The sequence below is a fragment of the Sitophilus oryzae genome, unplaced genomic scaffold (assembly GCF_002938485.1).
Source record: "Sitophilus oryzae breed Bouriz unplaced genomic scaffold, Soryzae_2.0 scaffold_490_pilon_pilon, whole genome shotgun sequence".
Taxonomy (NCBI): Eukaryota; Metazoa; Arthropoda; class Insecta; order Coleoptera; family Curculionidae; genus Sitophilus; species Sitophilus oryzae.
This window is the reverse complement of record NW_022147074.1, coordinates 203,136-227,065: the sequence shown is the minus strand read 5'-3', so window position 1 is coordinate 227,065 and position 23,930 is coordinate 203,136. Positions and strand designations below refer to the sequence as shown.

The window sequence follows — 23,930 nt, the reverse complement described above, 5'->3', positions numbered from 1 at the left end:
TAATTTCTTGATAATATGGCAACATAGGTAGTAAATTAAAAGTAAATTAAATTTACAAGAAAGAAAACCCAGAAAAATTGATTCAGTGGTTCAAAATTTAAACAATTTTTTTTTGGAAATTTTCAAAGTAATTTTTAATAAAGTTACTCAATTTAGGTCTAATTTTTTCAGAATCCATTCTAATAATTAGGAAATATAATAAATTAAGAGAATTAAAAAAGGCATTATACCTATTCATTTTTTCAGTTTTTTTCATAATTCGGTCGTCTATGATAAACATTAATTTGATGCATCAAAAATTAAGTTTACATATTAAGTACCAAATTTTTACTAATTGGAGGGTATCAGGATTTTTTAAAATATTTTTACATAGAATTGGAAAATTTAATGTTAACGTGACAATTTTTACAAAAATTTTACTGTATTGTGAAAATTGAAAAAAAACTTTAAAAACTCTTTAGAAATATTCAATAATTATTTCCAAATCATCTATAAAATTGATTTATATAGACCAAAATGGTTCATTATACTGAGTAAAAACTTAAAAGATTATTATTTTTTTAAGCTAATATATCTGCGCAAAATATCATGAAAACTGAAATCATGTTCTCTAGAAATTTATGAAAAAGTGAAAAGAGTTTAGTTAAAACAAAATCGAAAAACAATTTCCAAAAAACGAAATTTACAACAAAATGGAATAAAAAATTCTTAATAATATGGAATAATGGAATCTCATGAAAAAATAAACATGTAGGTATTATGTTTTATCACTCTAATCAGATTGCTTTCCTCTAGGTTGATATACTTTCTTTTATCCTGTTTTTATTTATAAACGCGTTATCAGGATATAACCGATAAAGAATCAAAAAAACTTTTACAACAAGATTATTTTCATTTGAAATGTCGATGAATTACAAGCTAGTTTCGAAGCTAGCATTCGTAAATCAAAAAATAAGTGACGAGTAACTAACTTAATTTTCTCAACATAGAATCAATCATTTATTAAAAATTGCGTTATAAAAGTATTAACAAACAATAAGTCAAACTACTTTTTGATAATAATCAACTATTGTATGTCGTCTACTTTTATTCCTCACAGTTTTATATTTAACCATCGCAAGAAGTCCTGAAAAGTCGATCAATATTATCATTACGAACCTTAAAACTTGCTGGGAGTGAATTGCATAACCGAGTACTCATTATCGATGGTGTCTAAAATAACAATCGCTGAAACCTTTTCGAATCGGATAGAAAAATAAAACGTGACAGAAACGGCCACTCAAAGATTTCTTTCGACGCTCTTTGGGCAAATGTAAATACGAAGGGGAAATTTTAAAGACGAGACTAACGAGACTTTGTCCTTTTAGAGTTCAGTTATATTTTTTCAGACGATAAGAAGTACTAACAAAATTAAAAATAGTGAATAGGGTGTATTGAGAGCGCAAGAATAAATGAGAATTATTAAGAAAATATTTTCTAAATTAATAAATTTATATCTCAATTTTTTTTATCAAATTTGTTCTACAAGTGTTTTTTAGAAGATATGGCTGCATGTTTCAGTTTGTACGTAAACGTAAATAAATCAATAATAATAATTATTCCAAAATAATGTTTCGTTCCAGATTATATTCTAATAATTACAAAAGTATCACGAGTATATATTGAAGCATTTTATCGGATGTTGACCGGAGTATGTCCCTATTTTAATTACTTTTTTTTATCTTATTATTACTTATAATGGTATTAGGAAATATCGAATGCTATACTTATTATGAAAAATATCAGGTTAATGTTGTTTTATCTATTTGTTATTAAACATATACAATTCACTGTCTTAAATCAAAAGTAGTGTGCTACCTATGTACCAATATGTATTTCAAAGTCAAGAGCCAATTTTCAATTTTAGTAATTTTTTTTACTAAAATAATAAATAAAAAAGTGTTTCTAAATAGACTAGTCTGGAGATAAAAGTCTTAGTAGTTCTTGTGTTGTTAGTTTCTATCTTTGTATTTGATTAATTCATTATATGTTGACGGATTATATAAGACTTTTTTATTGTTGCTAGCTATTGTACCATCTTCTAGTTCTCTATAATCCTGATGTCTTGACACAGTTGTTCCAGCACGATCTTCATAAAGCTGTTGTCGAGAAAGAAATTTGTTCCAGTGACGTGAATTTTTAGCAAAAAATTGTTTAAATTCAACACTTGTTAAGATCGACCGGAAAAACTGTAGAGAGATTGAGCCGATTACTACAAAAGATGCTGTCATTAATAAAATTAATAAACTGAGAAGATCCTAAAGAAATTCAAATAAAAAACTCAAAGACTCTCTGAAGTCTGGAGCATCAGCTGATGACGTATACAATTGACGCCAACCAATTATCACCAAAGCGCCATCATAGGTAGCCGCCTTTATTGTATACGCGAGTTACGAACTGACGTACAACTAATTCCAGTGGGTTGTAGGTCACCCGCATTTGTACAAAATCCTCAAGACCTCGACTGCATAGTTCTGCCTTGAGGAAAAACTCGATGTGTGTGGCTACCTCCTCGGAAAAGACGCCATTAAGTATTTTTAAAACTATAGTTGATGATTGAAGAGGAACGAGAGATGACGCTATAAATTCCTTGAACCTAGAATAAAATAATGGTTACTTCCGGAACTATCCAGGACAAAGATCCATGGGTAATAAGAAGAGGTCAAGACGGAAAAGGTCAGTTTAAATAAGTAAATGGCAAATTCGAAGGAAATGGATTAGTGATTAGGAATTAGACCGAAACCGAAATTTCGGTCGGACACTATCACGGTTAGGTACACAGTGGTCGGAAGTCTATAGTTAGAAATCGCCCTTTTTTGTGATATAATTAAATAGTGTACTGTAGTTTTAGAACCTAGTATAATAAAGGTAGGTTCATATACACGTGAATTGTGAATATTGTTGTTATTGGTCTATTTCAAAAAAATACGGAGGCGCCAAAATTTGTTTTAATATTTTGCGACTATTTGCTGCGAATTTTGAGTTTTTACTTTTTTACTCTTGTCATATATTTATTATTTATATTTCTTGTTATGATTATAATAATATAAACATTGGTTAAGATGGAATAAACTGAAAAGGTATGAATAATTGTACATAATCATTATTAGATAGTTAATTTTTTTACAATCTAATTTCGTTTTTGTTAATTCAATGTTTTGACTGCAAACTGGTAATATTATTGAAAAATTTTCAAAACCATCGAGAATCAAAATCCTTTATAGACATTCTATGGTAGTTTGTAATTTTTTTTTCCATGGTTAATTCTCATTTATTGCCATAAACTGTGATATACTCCTTGCTGTTTTCCATGTTCCAATAATTGTTCTGTGTATTTTATTTTTGTTATTTTTTTTTATTATAAATATTCAGCAATAGATCGTCTTCTACGCCAAAAATAAGTAGCCTCATCAATTAAAAAAAATAAAGCTATAAATAAAATTCTTCATTCAAGTGACATTTCCAATATGTGTTTAAAAACACAAGGATCCCTAGAATTTATTGCGAATTTCGCCACTATATGAACTATGTAAATAAAAGACAGGTTTATTTTGCGATACTCGCAATTCGCTGTTCACGTGTATATGAACCTACTCTATAATAAATTAGGTTGTTGTTTATAAAGATCCATTAAATCCGTAACAATACTAACAACTATTACAAGATAAACTCGATAAAAGTATCGAATTTCGTAGAATTTAAATATCTAATTCCCCATTTGGCTAATCCGAAACATTCCACGTGGTGTTTTTGTTGTTTCGGCTATCTCGCCGACGGTGTCCCCCGAATTAAATAGGCCCATGTCGAACAAGACCGCGCCACGGGTCCGCAGATAAGAACGTCGTTCGGGTATCGGACCCGGTGCCCGGTGGTCGTCGGACGCCCAACGGAACCCGATAAAAAGTGGTTCGGGTGGTTCCGATACCGGGACCGCTCAAAATTCATTCTTCGGAAGATGTATTTTTAAATGTTAAAGATAGAGTACATTATTATCAGCTATTTACAAATCGACCCTAGGGGAGATTGCCCCAGCGCCGGACAGTTCCCAGTACCGGACACTTTTGATTTTCTGGTTTCTATATGAATTGGCTGTAACTCCCTATTAAAATCAGTTAAAACGCTATATGTACGTTACACATTTCGCGCCATTTCCATTTAGTTCATGTCGTTGTGGAGATATTTGTGATTAAGTGTTTACGTGGGTGTTTTCAAGTGATTCCACTAAACTTTAGGCCCCTTTTATAATACGTAAAGGTAAGTTTAATAGTTCACTAATAACTTATATAACAACTTACATTATTGGAGACTATAACCACATGCGCAAACGGACGAAATTATTTCTAGGTTATGTTCAATGCGTATTTTATTTTTCGCTGACATTTCCCCAGTATCGGACACCCGTACATTGCCCAGTACCGGACAAAAAATAATTGATCGTGATAGGCAGATTATAGCCGTCAATATTACTATTATTTGTTGTTTCAGGCATATTAATCATGCCAAATAAACAAAAGGGAAAGTGGGATGAAACGAGCATGAAAAAGGCTGTGGACCATGTACTGTCAGGGAAATATAGCATTAGGGAGGCAGCGTTCCACTTCTCTGTTCCTAAAAGTTCTTTAGGAGACAGGGTCACGACTCTCCGAAAAGGAAATGCCGTTAACATGACACCTACGTTAGGAAGATTTGAAAATACATTTTATGTTGACTTAGAAAATGAACTAGTGGGACACCTTAAGGATTTGGATAATCGTTTTTTACCAGTCAACAAAAAGAAATTTTTAACGTTAGCATATGATCTCGCTGAGCATTTCAAATTACAGCATCAATTTAGTAAAACAAAAAAGACAGCAGGAAATAAATTTTATCATGGGTTTATAAACCGGCATCCAGAATTTTCGTTGCGTTCTGCTCAATCAACTAGCCTTCAGAGAGCGCAAGGATTTAACAAGCAACAAGTGGAGGCCTTTTTTGAGAAGCTGGAGAACCTGATGGAGAAATATTCGTTTTCCCCAAGTAGGATTTTTAACTGCGATGAAACCGGCGTGTCTGTGGTACATTCTAACGCACTAAAAGTTTTGTTATTAAAGGGAAAAAAACAGGTCAGCAAACTAACATCTGGTGAAAGAGGGAAAAATATAACTGTAATGCTTTGTATAAATGCTGCAGGAGACCAATTTATACCACCTTTATTTGTTTTTCCAAGGGAAAGAATGGATGTTAAACTTACGAAAGATGCACCGGTTGGAAGCATTTTTGTCGCTCATCCAACTGGATGGATAACCGCCCAAGGATTTTTAAAATTGTTAAATGCATTCGTGGATCGAGTTAATCCGACTGAGGAAAACCCAATTCTTTTAATATTGGACGGCCATAGCACACATAAAGATCTGCAAGTTGCATATAAAAATATGCAAAAGAACACCACGTTCACATCCTAATTTTCCCCCCTCACACGACACACAAAATGCAGTCTTTGGACAGAGCTATTATGAAACCGTTTAAAGGTGCATTTAATGCAGCATGTGAGGTCTGGATGAGCAAATACGGAAGACTAGGCTTAAAAATAACTGTCCAAGAAATCAGTGGTTTAGTTGGAATTGCATTTTCAAAAATTTGTAGAATGGAATTGGCACAATCTGCATTTCAATGTACAGGGATATATCCCTTAAACAAAAATATCTTTACAGAACTAGATTTTCTTCCTGCTTCAAACACTACGAAAATATTAGAAGCCGACAACCAAGAGAACCATGAACCTAAAAATCATTCACTAACCCCTTCTACTGGCTTAAACTTCGGATCTCTAAACCAGTCTTCATTTGACAAAATAGTTCCTTCCGTTTCTACAAGTAAATCAACGGAACTTCTAACTTCTTCTTCTGTTGGTTTTACCGTAAGTTTGACGCCCCGATCTCCTAATAAAGATACAAATATTTCATCTTCAATCATTGATGGGTTGATTCCCGCCATACCTGAAGTTAACAATGAAAAAAGTAGGAAAAAAGTAGAAATCTCCACATTTACCGACAAAACAATGAACTTCTTTCAGTCAGTCGACTATGAGGCAATTCCCTCCACATCAACAGCCTTCCAAAATGCCATCAGTCTGATTTCTCCAGTTACTGATGATCTACAGAGAAAAATAATTTTAAGGAAAAGGAAAGGAGAAAAAAGCGAAATATTAACTTCTACGCCATATAAAAAAATGCTTGAAGACAAAGCAGAAGTAAAACAGCAGATTGAGTTAAAAAAACAGGAGAAAGCAAAGCAACAAAGTATAACAAAACAGAGTCGAAGAAATAATTAAAAACACAAAATCAATACCTATTCTGAAAAGTTTCTGTCTGTTAAACGAAAGCTAATAGACGAAGCTGAAGAAAAGAAAACAGACGAAAAGGCTTCTAACAAAACCGAGTGCATCATTTGCGGTGAAACTTTTGAGGAGGACTGGGTCCAATGTTCAAGATGTGATGGGTGGGCTCATGTAGAGTGTGCTGATAATGATAATATCCTTTACTTTGTTTGTGACCATTGCATACAATAACTTATTAAGACGTATGAATTCGTAAGAGTAGTATTATTTCTTGTAATCTGTCCGTTTATCTGTTCTAATAAAAGCTTTGTAAATTTATTTATCTGGTTTAATATTCAAAATATATATTGTCCGGTACTGGGAATAGTTTTTTTTACAAAGTGATTAGCAATACTGCCGTAAATTTATAATTTCACTGTCTATATGAATTCATATCGGTTTAAATTTACTACCATATATTAATTAGGTTTTCTTCCATCAATGGCAGTCTAAATTTTTGTAATAGAAGTGTTTTTCAAAAAAAATAGAATGGAAAGAGCTTAGGTGTCCGGCACTGGGGCAATATAGCCCCTATATAGCCGCGAAGGTTATAAAGATGAAACGAGTATTAAAAATGAATTGTGAGATTCGATTACGGTTTGTTCAATTGAATCGTGACCAGCACGGGTCCATAAAATTTGAACGAGCAAGTCGTAAAAAAGAGTCGTAAGAATTGAATCGGATCACAATGCGACTCGTTCGTTTCTACGGCTCGTTCGTTCAAAGAATCGTGAGAATTGATTCATTGCTAATAATACAGTTCGTCTAAAAAATAAATATTATAATTATATACAATGAGCTAGCATATATACTATGAGCCAGCAATAAGTTAGCATGGAGTACTTATGGAAGAAACTCTAATAGTATTCAAATCTAGAATGCCACTCTATCTAAAGAAGGAAACATTCGACCAATGTGTACTCCCAATCATGACCTATGCATGCGAAACCTGGACAGTCAAAATGGACATCATAAGGAAACTACTGGTCGCACAACGTTCAATGGAACGAAATATGCTGGGAGTAACCAAAAGAGACCGTAAAAGAATAGAATGGATACGACAAAATACCCAGGTTATAGATGTCATCCACAGAGTCAAATCCTCAAATGACAATAGGCACAAAAATTACAGCATGGTATCCACGAAGAATTAAGGGACCTACAGGAAGACCGAACCTGAAATGGGACCATGATATTAGGAAATTAGAAAGGATAACTTGGGCTCGCATAGCCATAGCCAACAAGAGACAACAATGGGCCCCCAATTACAAAGAGTATGTAAAGGAGGTTACACCGTAATTGGAAATGGTTGAATAAGCTCAAAATGATGATGATGATACTATGAGCTTGGGTACCCAGACGTATGTAAGATAGGTCATTAGCAATGATATTAATATAAATATAGAAGTACCTAATTAATATCTTAGTAATAAATGTTTATGTTCTATTATACCAATTTTATATTATATATTAGTAATAGAATAAACTATAATTTAACGCCGCGTGCAGTCTTCATAATTATGAAGAATGCATATTTATGTAGTAGGGCATCAGTAGTCTCAAACAAAAGCCCTAAAAACAAACATTATGGATATGAAATACAAGCATTGTGAAAGTTATTAACAAAAAAATCGGGAGACGATAATGCAGTTTTATCGTCGTGTATAAAACAATATTTTTTTCCATAGCGAGTTACGTTTAAAAAATATTCAGAAATTATTTTTTCGAGGAATTTATTACGAGTAGAAAAAATATTGTGCTGAGTTGGCGTTGGTTTCTATGTAATTTGACAAATAAATAAGTTGTCCCTTTAGTTGTCAGTTTTGAGTCAATATTTTTTAATTCTCTTTCGTGTCGATTGCTGATTGAATTGGAGCCAGAAATGGTTCAAAACGAAATAATTAAATTACTAACAGATATTCAGGCTGAGGGGACAAACGCCATATCCAAACTACTTCCATTTAAATCCGGAATAACTTATGAAAAGGAATACAAACATTTTCAAAAATGGTAGCAATTAAAAAACGTACGAGATGAAATAAGGTTTTTAACCTATCCTCGCTGTTAAAGTATCATTTAATCTACCCTTGCGGTAAAAGTACTGTTTTATCTACTATTTCTGATAGATATAAGGCAATTTTAACAATTGCTATGGAAAAAACAATATAATTAATTAATAAATAATAATTAAAAATTTAGAAGTCGTTTTACTTCTTTTTTGAGTCGCACTTTAGAAATATTTTTTACGTGTTCAAACATGTGATTGATATAATAGTTTATCAAACTAATAAAACAACAATCAAAGATATATTTTGAAGTTTTTACATCATCGTTACCGTGTCATCGGGGCTAGAAAAAGATTTTCACAATTTTCCGAAAAATATTAAAAAAACTATACTTTTGGGTATGATCATTTGATGGGATTTCATCAAAATCCATTCTCAGTAAGCGCCTATATCTCGTAAGTGAGAATGCAACCAAAATAATCGTTTAAGATTAATGCTGTTCTTTTTCCATCAAGATTTTTGAAATCTTGATATTTTAAAATAATCTTAACCACTCCTGGAACAATTTGCTGATATTAAACGAATTCCCGATAATAAAAACAGGATATTTTCAGCTTTAATAACGTATTACCATAATAATGTTTTACGTGTTTATTCCGACAGATCTCAGATAAAAATAATTAAACGGTCTTTATCGAGTCACGTGTGGCGTTTATCTTTCCTTCGCTCATCATCTTCGTTTTGCCGTTATCCTTCCTTTTTTTAGATTCTATATCCAATTTTTGCCTGTTTAATTCCCCCTTAAAATGGCGATAAACACCATGGCTTTGTGCTTCAATTTGCAATAAAAGTGCTGGGTATTTTATGGTAGAAAAGTCTTTAACACGTTGTGGAGAAATTTATGAGGGAGTCGTAAAATAAGAAATAATGGGGTTTCAAAGTTTTATTTAAAACTCGGTTTTAGAACTTTTTTTAGAAGCTGCATAGTAAAAAATACTATAATAAAGTAGATAAGGATACTTGCATGTAAAATTTCATAGGATTGTTAAGTGCTTGCTTCAATTTTGTTTGATTGACAATAAGAATTGAAAGTTAAAAGAATTTTTTACTTCCATTGTTTTTATTTATTTTAACTTAATACAACGTTTCATGTGAACGAATCTAAATCTTAAAATTATTGAGCTTCATAACATTATTGTATGCTTTATTCTAAACAAAGCATTCACCAGTAAAAAAGTTTGGTTCCCATACTCACATTTTTAATTTAACGTATTCTAACAATTTTTAAAAACAATTTGTTGTTAAATTAAAGTTATTGAATTACTAATATCGCTATTAAAAATATGGGTTGATGGTAGAAGGGTGAAAAATTTAAGGTTGTATGTGTTTTTTAATTCCACATCATACAAAAATTAAAATAAAAAAATGTTGTCCAAAAATTGTCCAAAAAATAAACAAAAATTGGGGTGGACCACCCTTATCACTTAGGGTACTGCAACCTAATCTCAGACCTACTGAATATACATATAGAATTTCATCAAAATCGGTTAAGCCGTTTCGGAGGAATAAGGTAACAAAATTAAAAAAAAGCTATTAAAAAATAGGGGTTGATGGTAGAAGGGTGAAAATTTAGGGTTGTATGTATGTTTGATGCTAAATCATAAAAAATACCATGGATTTGTGCTTCAATTTGCATAATAGAATTTCATCAAAATCGGTCAAGCCGTTTCGGAGAAGTAAGGTAACAAAAAAATTAAAAAAAAACTATTAAAAAATAGGGCTTGATGGTAGAGGGGTGAAAATTTAGGGTTGTATGTATTTGTTGATGCCAAATCATAAAAAAAATAAAAATAGGAATAATAGAATTTCAGCAAAATCGGTCAAGCCGTTTCGGAGAAGTAAGGTAACAAAAACTGTGACAGGAGAATATTATATATTAGATAGGTAAAGTATAATTATGATACTTAAAGTAAAGTAAAAACAGTTATTAAAGAATAAAAAGAAAGATTGTATTAAAAATAGACAATTAAAAGTCTATTTTTTTAATTTTAACTCGTTTATAAAAACTAAGATTGTAAGTGAAAAATGTTAATGATTTTGTAAAAGGGTTTATTTCTTTACATAGGTAAAGAAACCCACATTCCTTCTTCTATACCTCTCTCCATCCTACTACAAAACTACAAATTACGCGACAATATAATTTACGATTTCTACATCGTTAAGCGTTTAATCGCCAACAATTTTCTTATAAAATTCTCTCTGGCGCCAAAAAGATTAAACATTGATGATACGCACGCAACGTACATCTCCATATATTGCACTGGTAATAACACAACGTTCTTTCCTTAACAATATTCGATTGCTATAAGAATTCTCTTCTTTCTTCGAAACTTTTACTAGAACAGGTGTTCAGGGTTTTTTCTAAAGACCCTTTCTAGTACGCAGACTAAAGACCAGAATATATTCGTATTCATGTATTCACTCTCTCGTATAAAGGGACAGGTAAAAAAGGTTCCAAGGGATTTTGTTTTCCTTAGAGAGAAATCTGACCGTAGAGATTACTTTACCTTGCTCCGTGTGGTGTAAAAATGTATTATTTACTGTATTTTCGTTATATTCATATATAGAAATGTTCGACTGAAAAGAATCAAAATATCTATTCTTAAAAATTATGGTGAGTTAAAAGTTTATGGATCAATTGTTAGGGGGCACCAAAGATTTTAAGTATATTCCCTGTATATTATTTCTTTGTTAGATGGCGAATAAAAAATAAACATTTTTCGATTTTAAAGTATTTCAAAATTTTTAACGGTTTCGAAAATATTCGCGTTTTTATAAGATATGTTAAAAAATTATCCCGATCCACTCACACTTTTTTGAGCCACCCTGTTGAAGTTGAAATATTTTCCTGAAATACATCCTAATATACAGGGTGCGTCTCAAAAGTGGCTCAGCCCTATAACTTTTCTATTTTTTCAGATAAAACAAAGAGATTTGATATGTTAGTATACGATATAAATTGGGATTGATTGCCGTATTCAATTGTTTTCGGCCACTTCCGGTTTCACCGGAAATTACTACAACTTTTGATTTTTAAATGGCACCCTCGGTATTTTTTTACTTTATTCGATAGAAAGAAGTACGTACTCTGAATCTAATGACATATCATATGTCAATTTTTGACATAGTCACTCAAAAACAAATTCTATTTTAAATTTCAATCTAGAGTGCCATGGCTGTGTTAAAAACACTATTTTTTAATCAAGGAGCCTTGGAAAAATAGATTTGATCGTCTAATGTTTTTAGTGTCTTGTCCTAGCCGATTAAAAGATGCCCAAATCGTATTTTTAATCATATTTCAGTTTTATTATATACCAAATATAGTTTTTTTATCTGAAAAAATAAAAAAGTTATAGGGGTGAGTCACTTTTGAGACGCACCCGGTATACTCTAGGTTGGCGTACAAAATTCCTAAGTTTTTTACTATAGGAGCTACAGATGCCCCAAACGCACTGTTGCCGGGCTCTTTGGAAAAACTTTGAACTGTGGCAACCCCTATTTGCAGCAACTTAATGATAGGCACCCTTATTTCATGCATACAATAAAAATAGCTTTAAATTGACATATAAATGATAAAAATATTTTTGGAGCGTAATGTCGTCTCCAGAATCAGTTATTATTATTATTAATTAAACATAGTTAAACATTATTAATTAAACATAACTTTTTGGTAGCGATAAAAGCCCTGTTAAAAGGGTATTCTCCTATTCATAAATATACTTACAAATTAGGTAACATGCTACTAAAAAATAAGAGTTTTTAAAGTATTTTTCATTACCTTGCGCAAGATATGATAATGAAACGCGGTAGGTTAGTAACTATGCAGAAGAAGATAATGATAATCAGTTCCTGTGGTTTTAAAGAATAGTCAAAAGGTCAAAACCCAATAAACCAAAGCCTAAATAGGGTATTAGTTTTGGTTCATTCATTTTTGATGAACATAATAACATATTTTTTACGACAACTCAAGGTTACGTTTCACAAGCATGCGCAGTAGTACTAGTAACAGCTATACTGTGAATCTTCAAGCTTTTGGTTATGGTGTACCATTAGTAACGGTCACAGTTTCACAATATTAATAACTAAATTGGTAATTCGAATATTTTAAAGTAATTATCACAAAAACAAAAGAGCAGTATGTTTATCACCGTACTACATATAACCTAATAGTTTTAAGAAATACCTTCTAGAACCGGAACTACCATTTTTACATCCTCCGAAACACCCTGGTTTTCCAATCCAAACTAAACGAAACACGCGCTACTTACACGTCATTGATCGAAATTTCCCTCGACATATTAATTAAAATGTAAAAATGTTAATTACTAAACAGCACGAAATTCTTTGTAACACACTCTCGCATGAGATCATTCACCAAACTAATGAGATAGTGAACAATGTGTGGCCGCCGTTCGTTCTGCAGCACTGACTAGGTTTATTCCGCGAATTTTGTTGGGAATAATTAAATGTGATCTGTTGAATTCATTAAGAAAATTAATATCACTAGATTTTAAACCGTTTTTTTACAAATAAATTACCCTTAGATCCATTTTATCACATACTAAACCAATGAATACAGAACAACAAACAAAAAATGTAATATACCAAATACCCTGTGAATGCGATAAATTTTACATTGGTGAAACATTTAGACCCTTAAATGTTAGAATTAAAGAACATAAAGATTATTTAAGAAAGGGAGATTTTCACAAATCTAAGATTTGTCAGCATTCATGGGACACAGGGCACAGAATAAATTTTAATAACGCCAAAATTATAATGAGAGAAGCGATAGCCTCTAAAAGAAAAATAAAAGAGGCTTTTTTAATTCAATCTAATAAAAATAAATGTATTGCTCATGCATCTGTAGATGTTAGTAATGTATAGCAATCGCTTCTTTGATTTTAAAGAACATAACATAAATAAACATAACATACGTAAAATTTAAAAATAATCATATAGAAAGTTTGGGCTTTTTGGTTTTACCTTATTAAGTAATTGTTATCAGGTAGTAATTGTTAATTTTGAAGTTTAACTTAATATAATGTCATTTTAACAGAACGTCAACGGTTTCTTGTAGACATATCTGTTTTAAAAAGTAAAGTGTTCTCGAATAGTTCAATTTATATATTTTAAATAGTTTTTTTCTTATTCTTTGTATTTTTTTGCTTCCGACGACGGAAAGAGAAAACTTTCCGAAACGTTAAGCATTTTTTTCTTTGTTAGGCAAATTTTTATAACTGTAAACACAACTTCTGACAAGCAGCGTCCGTTTAGGTTTAACGCAGAAGTGTTTACAAAAAATAACTATTTTATTTTGTAGATTTTTCTTGCAGTGTAGTGGCGAACCATAAAGGGTTTTTTTGGATAGACCTTTGAGACAGACGGATGGACGGACGGACGGACAGCGAATTCTTAGTAATAGGGTTCCCGTTTTTACCCTAAGGATACGGAACCCTAATAAAAATTAGGTTTTGATTAAAAATATGATGAGCGTAATATTCCTGCAGCCGGATCTTAGACTATAAAGAAAATTTTCAAATACCTTGTTTGTTATACATATGGGAAATTAAAATAACTTTGGTTGCACATCATAATACGACCACCAGCAAACTCCATAAGACGACGCATGGTGTCATAGATGACGTGCAACGAAAGTTGTTTTAATTTCCCCATATACATATAACAGTGATTATACTTTAGCCTTAAAAAATAAGAGTTTTTAAAGTATTTTTCATTACCTTGCGCAAGATATGATAATGAAACGCGGTAGGTTAGTAACTATGCAGGAGAAGATAATGATAATCAGTTCCTGGTGGTTTTAAAGAATAGTCAAAAGGTCAAAACCCATTAAACCAAAGCCTTTTTAAATTTGAATCTAGATTGCCATGGCTGTGTTAAAAACACTAGTTTTTGATCAAGGAGCTTTGGAAAAATAGATTTGAGTGTCTAATGTTTTTAGTGTCTTATCCTGGCCGGTTATATAAAAGATGCCCAAATCGTATTTTTAATAATATCTGAATTTTTTCAAATGGAACGAGGGTGGCTCATTAGCATATTTGGAAAAAGCATTTTTTACGAATAATTTGATACCACACACTTGGTATTTCGAGTCAAATTGTCGTTATTGAACGATAACAATTGAATACGTCAATCAATCCTAATTTATGTCATATACTAACATACGAAATCTCTTTTTTTATCTGAAAAAAAAAATAAAAAAGTTATAGGGGTGAACCACTTTTGAGGCGCACCCCGTATACAATAGCTTACGCAGATCATACTGTACTGCTCTATAAAGAAATCTAAAGCATCCTGGTACTATAGAATATTATGGAATACAGTAGGTCCTTAAGCAGGCCAAATAAATATAGGAATAAATAGAAAGCATGCATCTAACAGGCTTGTCAACATGCATAGCAACATGTTGACCAGCCAATATACACCAGGAAGCTTGTTGATGACAAATCCATTCACCAATATGTTCCCTAGTGAGTGGCTTGCTTTAGAAGAATTTAAAACTGGTATGAAGAGCATTCTCTCTCTCTCTACGCCAATCAACAAGAAACAAGACAAGTATGGTTTTCTTTACTAGAAAAAGAAGAAAGTAAATATACTGAGGGCGTTGACAATTGAAATGCAACGTAAAGGAAATATTTCGGTTTTTGATAATAACTTTTGATATCTGGGAAGTCTCAGATATTTCCATGAGGGTTTGAGGATGACCTAAGTACGAAAGTATTCCGTTATTTAAATTGGCAATTTCTTGAACCTAAATAGACATGCAAAAAAGCACTTTAAGAAACGCTTGAGACTCAAGGCCGGCTTTATCATCATTAGACAATAGGCCACCCGGACTTCTTATGAAGATGTCTGAAGATATATTTGCACCCTTAAATTTAAGTACCTTAAGTTTTACTTAAGTGTGTACACAAGATATATACAAGAATACAAATGATCTACTCTAAGAATGCATTTTTCTCAAATTGTCAATAATAAAAAAGTTTTTCCTCTTGTAAAGACAAGCCGGTGACACACTGTAGTTTTAATGCTAGAATTGACATCATTATTCGATTCTATAAACCGTACTTTAAAAATATCATCAAGCACTAATTTATACACTGCAAAAACCTATTCTTCATAAACATTTACTCGTGTAAACATAGTCAAAATTCCTGCAACTAATTTCTGATTCGTTGGTGCGTTAACGGAATATAAATAAACAATATGTTTTTATTATTTATTACTGCGTTCTGAACTTGACATTCCGACAATGGACGTTGATTCGCGAATGGGCTGGCGCAGACACCATTCATTGATGGAAAACGTTCGTTAACTCATAGAAGAAGGGGCGAAATAGAATATTAATTAATCTGATTACATAGTTGCAATGTGGAATACCAATATAGAAATAGACGTCTTGACGCTGTGTCTAATACGCCTCCGATTGTTGATAATGATAATAGGTGATTGTTTACGTTTTCAGTGGAGAGTAGGTGATAGGTAATACGATTCTTTTTAGTGAATCGAATCATGCATATCATCATCATAATGAATCGGCTCTCCCGATTCGTTCATTTGAACAAACTACAAACACATTTTGCTTATCACAGTATACATATTTTTTGTATTTTTTTAACCTTTTCACCAGGGGAGAGTCTTAAATAAAGTGCAAATATTTTAAGGGATAGTATATTTGACCCTAGAAACACGATCATGAGTTTTTTTTTTCCGAGAAAATTTTCTTTTTAATATTTAGAATTTTTGGAAAAAAAATTAGAATTTTTTTTAGTTTTTAGTTAAATTTCTTGATAATATGACAACATAGGTAGTAGATTAAATTTGCAAGAAAGAAACCCCAGAAAAGATACAGTGGTTCTTAAAATTTAAGCAAAAAACTCGTTTTTTTTTGGAAATTTTCAAAGTAAAAACTCTGTTATTTTGAACTTATTTAAAAAACGGTAAAAAAATATGCTTATTTTATCGAGATCTACTAGCCCTGAAAATATTTTCATTTATTTAAGACTCAACAAACGATTCGCATTGTGATCCGATTCAATTCTTACGACTCTTTTTTATGACTCGTTCGTTCAAATTTTATGGATCCGTGTTAGCCACGATTCTTTGATCAAACGAGCCGTAAACTCGAACGAGTCGCATTGATCCGATTCAATTATCACGACTCTTTCTTACGACTCGTTCGTTCTAATTTTATGAATGCGTGCTAGCCACGATTCAATTGAACGAATCGTATTGTAAGCAACGAATCAATTCTCACGATTTCTTTGATCAAACGAGCCGTAAAAATGAACGAGTCGCATTGTTCCGACTCAATTCTTAAGACTCTTTTTTACGACTCGTTCGTTCAAATGTTATGGGTCAGTACCGGCCACGATTCAATTGAACGAACCGTATTCTAAGCGGTGAATCGAATCTCACGATTCATTTTTAATATACTCGTTCAAATGAACGACTTGTTCAATCTTTGCCCACCTCTATAGTTCTCACACTTAATTATTCACTGTTCCAGTGGCAAATCTAGAGGCTGAGTCTGGAAGAGATAGTGGCAGTATTTAAGTAAAGTACCTAGGTACTAGGTTTAACTGAAATTGCGCTGAAAGATATTGTGAATATGGAGAAAATACTGTATTGTTCTGGATTCTGTATTTTGATGAGAATTATTAATTTCTTTTGTGACAATTTTATTTTTTAATTTATAAATTCATTCCGGGGGGGGGGGTAATAATTACCCCCATTACCTCTTCCGTGTGATTCGCATTGCATTGTTCAGTCAGTCAAAATGAACAAAAGCAGAAGTAGCCTTCACTTTTACCGAGATATGAATACACTGATCATTTTCAGTAACACCTGTTATATAGACTAATAGTACAAATCTTTGGAAGTGCCCAGTTTTTAAACGGCCTTTACTGAACTCGTTTACCACAATTTATCTCTTAACTGATCTTATAATCTCCAAAACCCAAATAATTTCCAATATAGGACACCTCATATAAAACTAGTAAAAATAATATAAAACTTAATAATGATCTAATTTATTCAGTGATAGGAAATCTATTCTTATATCCTAATTCATCAAACGTCTAAAAGAAGCTATTTTCGAAATAGGACAGGAAATGATTTCTAGTTCAATTTTAAATATTGTAACCTCTCGTGATCTCCACAATTTGTTTTGAAACTCGTCTGCAAACTGAATTTTTATCAGTAAAAATATAGTCTATTAACGACATCGTTCTGCGTCTCAGCCTGTCACTTCATTTTAATTTCCTCGATTATACAGATATCAACCTTATCGATTCTACAATAATACTGGTATCTAATAAATACGAAAAATCAATATAGTAATCCCTTTAAAAAATTTACGACGGAATATAAGCCCTCCACGAGTTATCGCAGGTTTTGTTTTTATATCTTATCATAAAAAGTATTAGGAGATGGAATTTCGACGAAATAGATTTTATGATGTTGACAGTGATCAACTTTATCGAAAATATTTTTTTTAAATGGTAGTATAACATGTTTATACACAAAATAAATATTTGTTAGAAGGTATTGCGATGGAGGAGTACTAACGAGATAAAGTATGATGGCTAGATGCTATTAGCAACTTAGTGAAATTACTGAAGAAGTCTAGGTAGAAACTAAACGGCAAGCGACAGTATTCTTCATCGCTACCGATCGCTATTTGGTTACACTCCTGATGACACTTAGCATTATTCTAACCCCTATAACTTTTTAATTTTTTCAGATAAAAATCGAGATTTGGTATATGACATAAATTATGATTGATTGACCTATTCAATTGTTTTCGGTCACTTCCTGTTTTGCCGGAAATGACTCAAACTTTTGATTTTTAAATGACACCCTCGGTATTTTGTTTCTTTATTCGATAGAAAATGACACTCTGAAGAAAATGACATATCAAATGTCAACTTTTGCCATTTTCGAATATGTTTATTTGAAATTGCAACGTTTCTAATTCAACAACGACAATTTGACACGAAATACCAAGTGTCTGGTACCAAATTATTCGCAAAAAAATGTTTTTTCGAAATATGCGAACGAGCCACCATTCAAAAATTCCATTTCAAAGTTCCATTTGAAAAAATTGAGATATTATTAAAACTACGATTTGGACATCTTTTAACCGGCCAGGACAAGACACTGAAACCTTGGACGACCAAATCTATTTTTCCAAGGCCCCTTGATTAAAAATTAGTGTTTTTAACATAGCCACGACACTCTAGATTGAAATTTAAAATACAATTTTGTTTTAAGCTAAAGTGCCAAAAGTCGACATATGATATGTCATTATATTCAGAGTGTCATTTTCTATTCAATAAAGTAATAAATCAAAAGTTGTAGTCATTTCCGGTGAAACAGGAAGTGGCCGATAAGAATTGAATACGTCAGAGATGCACCCGGTATTTGATAGAAACTACACTGCGGGTGGTGCATCGTCGTTGGATATGGGAAATCCCATGCAAATTTTGAACTGTACTGTACTCCCATGTTGATTCTACAGCGAATTTTTACACATAAGTAAGTAAATATCCATGTCAAGTTTGAACAATTTTGAACAAGCCGATTTAAACTAATCTAACTACAACCTAACAAGTATAGCTAGAGACGTAAGAAATACAGGGTGGCGCACCTCATTCACCTCGGTTGATTATACGAAAACGGAAAGATGTAGAAACAAAATATTTTGTAGGTATATACTGGGAGGCAATGTGCACAATTTAAAATTATTTTGAAATATACAGAATGTTTCAGAACTAAGATCCATATCAAAGTTATATTTTTTCTTATGGAACACCCAGTATTTTATTTCATTTTTGGATTCTTGAGCCCAAAAAAAGGCGTTTATTATAAGGGTTAAATATGTTTAAAATCTTTGGTTTTTGAGATATTTAAAGATATTTAAATTTGCAGCTACAATAGAATAGATTATTAACACCCTGTACATTACATTTCAGAATTAATCCTTGTGCTATGTTTAAAGGTAGAGGAATAAACTTTACTGAAAAATGTTATTGCTTCCTTAAATTTATACAGGGGAATCAAAAATTGCTGATCTATTTTAAGGATATATTTTACATAAAAACTTCGTTATTTCAAATACAACACCCTGTATTTTTTTAAATAAATCGAAGCAGATTCCAATGCGCTTTCAAACTATATTAGGGTTTCCTACACCTATCTAGCTCAGATTTTGAATAAAAAGCGATTTTAAAATAAAATTGCAATCAAGGTGGCTGGTGTCGCCATGGCAATTTTCTAGTGACAGTTAGTAACTATTTTTAAAGTCGACATTAGTTTATGCACATTGCACATTATTATTTATAATTTATAACAGTTTACTTAAATTATTATTAAACTATTGTATTTAATATAAGTAAGTATTCACTATTTTAGCAAGAAAAATAAAACAGTATCTGCTGGCGGAACGAACAGATATGTTACTAGTGATTTTATTTTGTGACGAAAATTGCTTCTTGGCCTCAAGCTCAAAGATATCCAAATAGGAGTCTTCCTGATAAGCGTTCTTTTCAAAAACTACTTGTCGTATATCGCAGAGCTGGTAGTGTGGTTTATAAAAAAGCTTATTAGGCAGAAATCTGTCATTGGAAGTGAAGAAAATGAATTTGCCATAATTGGCTCTTAATAGAAAATCCATATAATATCTACAAGTCATTGGAAAATAAATCAAAGACGAAAATAGAAAGTTTTTCTTGGTCGAATAAAAAATGCATATTTAATAAATATATCTTATTAAACTATTGTAGGTAAATTAAATAAAAATAAACTGCTATAAGTTCAAATAATTTTAAATTAAGTCCATAAACTATTGTCGACTTTAAAAATAGTTACTAACTGTCACTAGAAAATTGCCATGGCGACACCAGCCACCTTGATTGCAATTTTATTTAAAAATCACTTTTTATTCAAAATCTGAGCTAGATAGGTATAGGATACCCTAATATAGTTTGAAAGAGCATTGGAATCTGCTTCGATTTATTTTAAAAAATACAGTCTGTTGTATTTGAAATAACGAAGTTTTTATGTAAAATAAACCCTTAAAATAGATCAGCAATTTTTGATACCCCTGTATAAATTTAAGGAAGCAATAACATTTTGCAGTAAAGTTTATTTCTCTACATTTAAACTTAGCACAAGAATTAATTCTGAAATGTAATGTACAGGGTGTTAATATTCTATTCTCTTGTAGCATGCAAATTTAAATATCTTTAAATATCTCAAAAACCAAACATTTTAAACATATTTAACCCTTATAATAAACGCCTTTTTTTGGGCTCAAGAATCCAAAAATGAAATAAAATACTGGGTGTTCCATAAGAAAAAATATAACTTTGGTATGGATCTTAGTTCTGAAATACCCTATATATTTCAAAATAATTTTAAATTGTGCACATTGCCTCCCCACATATACCCATAAAATATTTTGTTTCTACATATTTCCGTTTTCATATAATCAAGCGAGGCGAATGAGGTGCGCCATCCTGTATAAAATAGCACGCGACCGGTGCTATCCTCAAGTCTCTTCCTATATTTGTACAACTGTAAATTGGTTTATAAAGTAAATTAATGGAAAATATATCTGGATATTAAGATATTTCCAGCATAGCTGCATTTATCATAATAACTTTTGCCACGCGTTTCCTTTGAAGGAAATTGATTTAAAAAAAATGTTAAATTGTTAAATTTTAAAATTATTAAATTGACAAGAAAAATTATGAAATTAAAAATTTATAGAGAACCGAAAAAAAAATAAATAAAAAAAAAACGTCTTATTAAACTGTGGAGTGAACGTGCAAATAGGCCCTAGCTCTGCCGAAGAGATGGGGTGGGTTTTAAGCGCCACTGGCTTTGCACAGATAAGCCAGAAAACCCCCAAGATATTCTTGGAATCTAACAAGACTTGTTATTAAAAAAAAAATATTAGAAAGATAAAAAAATTTAAGGGATGAATGAAACACTAAGATAAATTAATAGAGTATTGTATAATGATATTAAATTAAAAAAAAATGAACCAAATTTGATGACGTTGTATATACTAAATTTAATTAAAAATTGAAAACTGAACCGTATGTATGTACCTTGAACTCTGGAACCTTGAATCAATATAAGATAAAAAAAAGGTAAGTAAGAAAAGGGAAACAAATAATAGGGGAAGATAAAATTTCAGTAAACGTTTACTTGTTTCTGCTTCAAACCTGATCCAGCGACGTAGTTGCCAAGCTCAGTGCTTCAGAAGGATACCACTTCCAGAGAGACGTACTGGAAAAAGTCTGTCAGAAAAAGCAAGCCAGAAAAATGCTTCGTAGAAAAATCCTCGTATAAAAGAAAAATCCTGGTCCAAAAAAAAGTTCTGGTCTCAAAGCCTGGTGGAAAAATCCTGGTCTTAAAAGCCTGGTCCAAAAAAAAGCCCTAAAACCGAGAGCGGTATTAGGTTTACGAAATAAAAAGAAAGTTACCTAGAAGGGATAGATTGAAACAAAAGAAACACAGCTATAATTAATTAAATAATCAAAACACGTTTCAACTGTAGAAATATAAAAAAATATCATAAAAAGTTACCTTGCTGGGCTTCACAAAAAATCTAGTTTTTTTTTCTAATAGATGGATGTTCAAATTGCTGGATTCAGAAAGCAGAAATTACTGGAACAGGTGGTGGTTTTAAGTTCCTCTTCCCAAGAAAATCGACGATGACAAAGAAATAAATCAAAAGGCTTTCCCTGTTAAGAAATAATTTGAATAGTACAAATCACACTAGACAAAATGGCGATCAAAAAACTTACCAGCCACGAGCAGATTAAAATCCCGTATAAAACGGCTCAGAGATACTTTTAAAAGGTAAGGTACAACTCAAACAGCAAAAGTATCCCTTATAGTTCTAGTCAGTGATTATCCCCAACAAACGGGTAAAACAGGAAAATTCCAACAAATTACACTGACTAAAACACCTGCTTTGAAGCTGAAGGGAAAAATGGGAAACCTACATCGATCAGATAGAGTTCCGCTCCGAAGAAATTTGACTTATACTGCAAAGTTGCAATTTAATATTCTGGGAATTTAGAAACATTGCCAAAATAAACATTACTTAGAATTAAAAGTAAATTCCAATAACCATTCAAACACAAACATACCAAACCTTATGCCGGTGACGATGCATACACAATATTACGGAAAGGATGTCGATTATGCAATCAATAATTATCAGAAAATACAAACATCAGAACCTAAAGGAAGTACTGCCCAACCTGACAACAGCGTGTGTGCGCCGAATTCACGCATCTCAACTACAATTTGCAGAAAATAAACAAATGATAAATTTCAAAAAATATGCAGGGAAATAACTTCATTTTGAGCTCTATAATGAAATATAGGATCAAATAATATTTTAGAGACAATCCACACTTGATAGGAAATCTTCTAGGATAATACAAGGGCAAGCAGTACCGCAGAACTACTAGAAATTACGGCAAATAGGCTAACATTCAGAAACATAAACAAGTCCAGAAATTAAAGGTAATATTTTGGTGAATTTGATTATATTAGCATTAGATAATAAATTTTAATTATATTTTAGATTACTGATTGATTACTGACTTGAGATATGGCATGGAAAGCAAAATAAATTAAGCAAAGGAGAGTAAGAAAGATAATGAAATATAGCTGTAATGAATATTTTTTTATAAAAATTAAATGCAATAAATTTATTTATCAGCATAAATAAGAGTTTGATCTAACTTGTAAGAAAAATTGGTATATATTTTTAAACCTAGTTAAAGCTAAATTTGGACTGTTACACTTTTTCCTTCAGTTGTGTAGCTCATAATAATTAAGTAGCTCATTAATAATTAATAACAGGGCTAAACGATGTAGAGGTCGTTAATACACGCCACCAGAAAGAGAGAAGCAATCGAAGAAAATGTTATCGCAAACATCCACTAATGCATTAGAAGAAGAAGTAGATTGTTAGTATTAAAAATTAATATTAATATTTTAAATTACAATAGACAATGACATATGTTCTTTTAAAAACAGAAATGGGACATGCGTATTGCGGAGTGCTAACGTATCTTTTAAAGAATTAGGAAGATTGAGATCTTTTTAGAATCTATAGATTTATGCAATCCACTAAAATATGCTTTACGGAAATAAATTCTGCAAAGTGAGGATATTGAAGGATAGGATTCTGTATATCGATATTTATGTTAATGAGAGAAATTGCAATGGCCTAAGCGTAGTCAATCCTAAAATATATAATCTTAAGTCTTGTCTATTATGTTTGACTATAAAGGGAGGTTGGTGAAAAACTCCCTTTGATAGTCCTGAGTATTAATTCCTTCATATCTATCCCAATTATACTGTGTCATAGTTATAAAAATACTGAGGATATTGCTAGAAAAATCAGCAGGTGATAA

General features: G+C 31.6%; 1 protein-coding gene across 2 annotated transcripts in view; it reads right to left on the bottom strand.

The window, feature by feature from the left end:
* LOC115886483 (bone morphogenetic protein receptor type-1B) overlaps positions 1-23,930 on the bottom strand; it is a 233,300-nt gene that overhangs the window by 117,297 nt on the left and 92,073 nt on the right. The window contains exon 1 of one of the 2 annotated variants that reach the window (XM_030905657.1): positions 12,644-12,821. The exons of the other annotated variant lie outside the window; for it this stretch is intronic. Coding sequence (XP_030761517.1) covers positions 12,644-12,665 — 22 coding nt within the window. The 5' untranslated portion in view covers positions 12,666-12,821. Of the gene's footprint in view, positions 1-12,643; positions 12,822-23,930 lie in introns of those variants that run through there. 2 annotated transcript variants of the gene reach the window in all.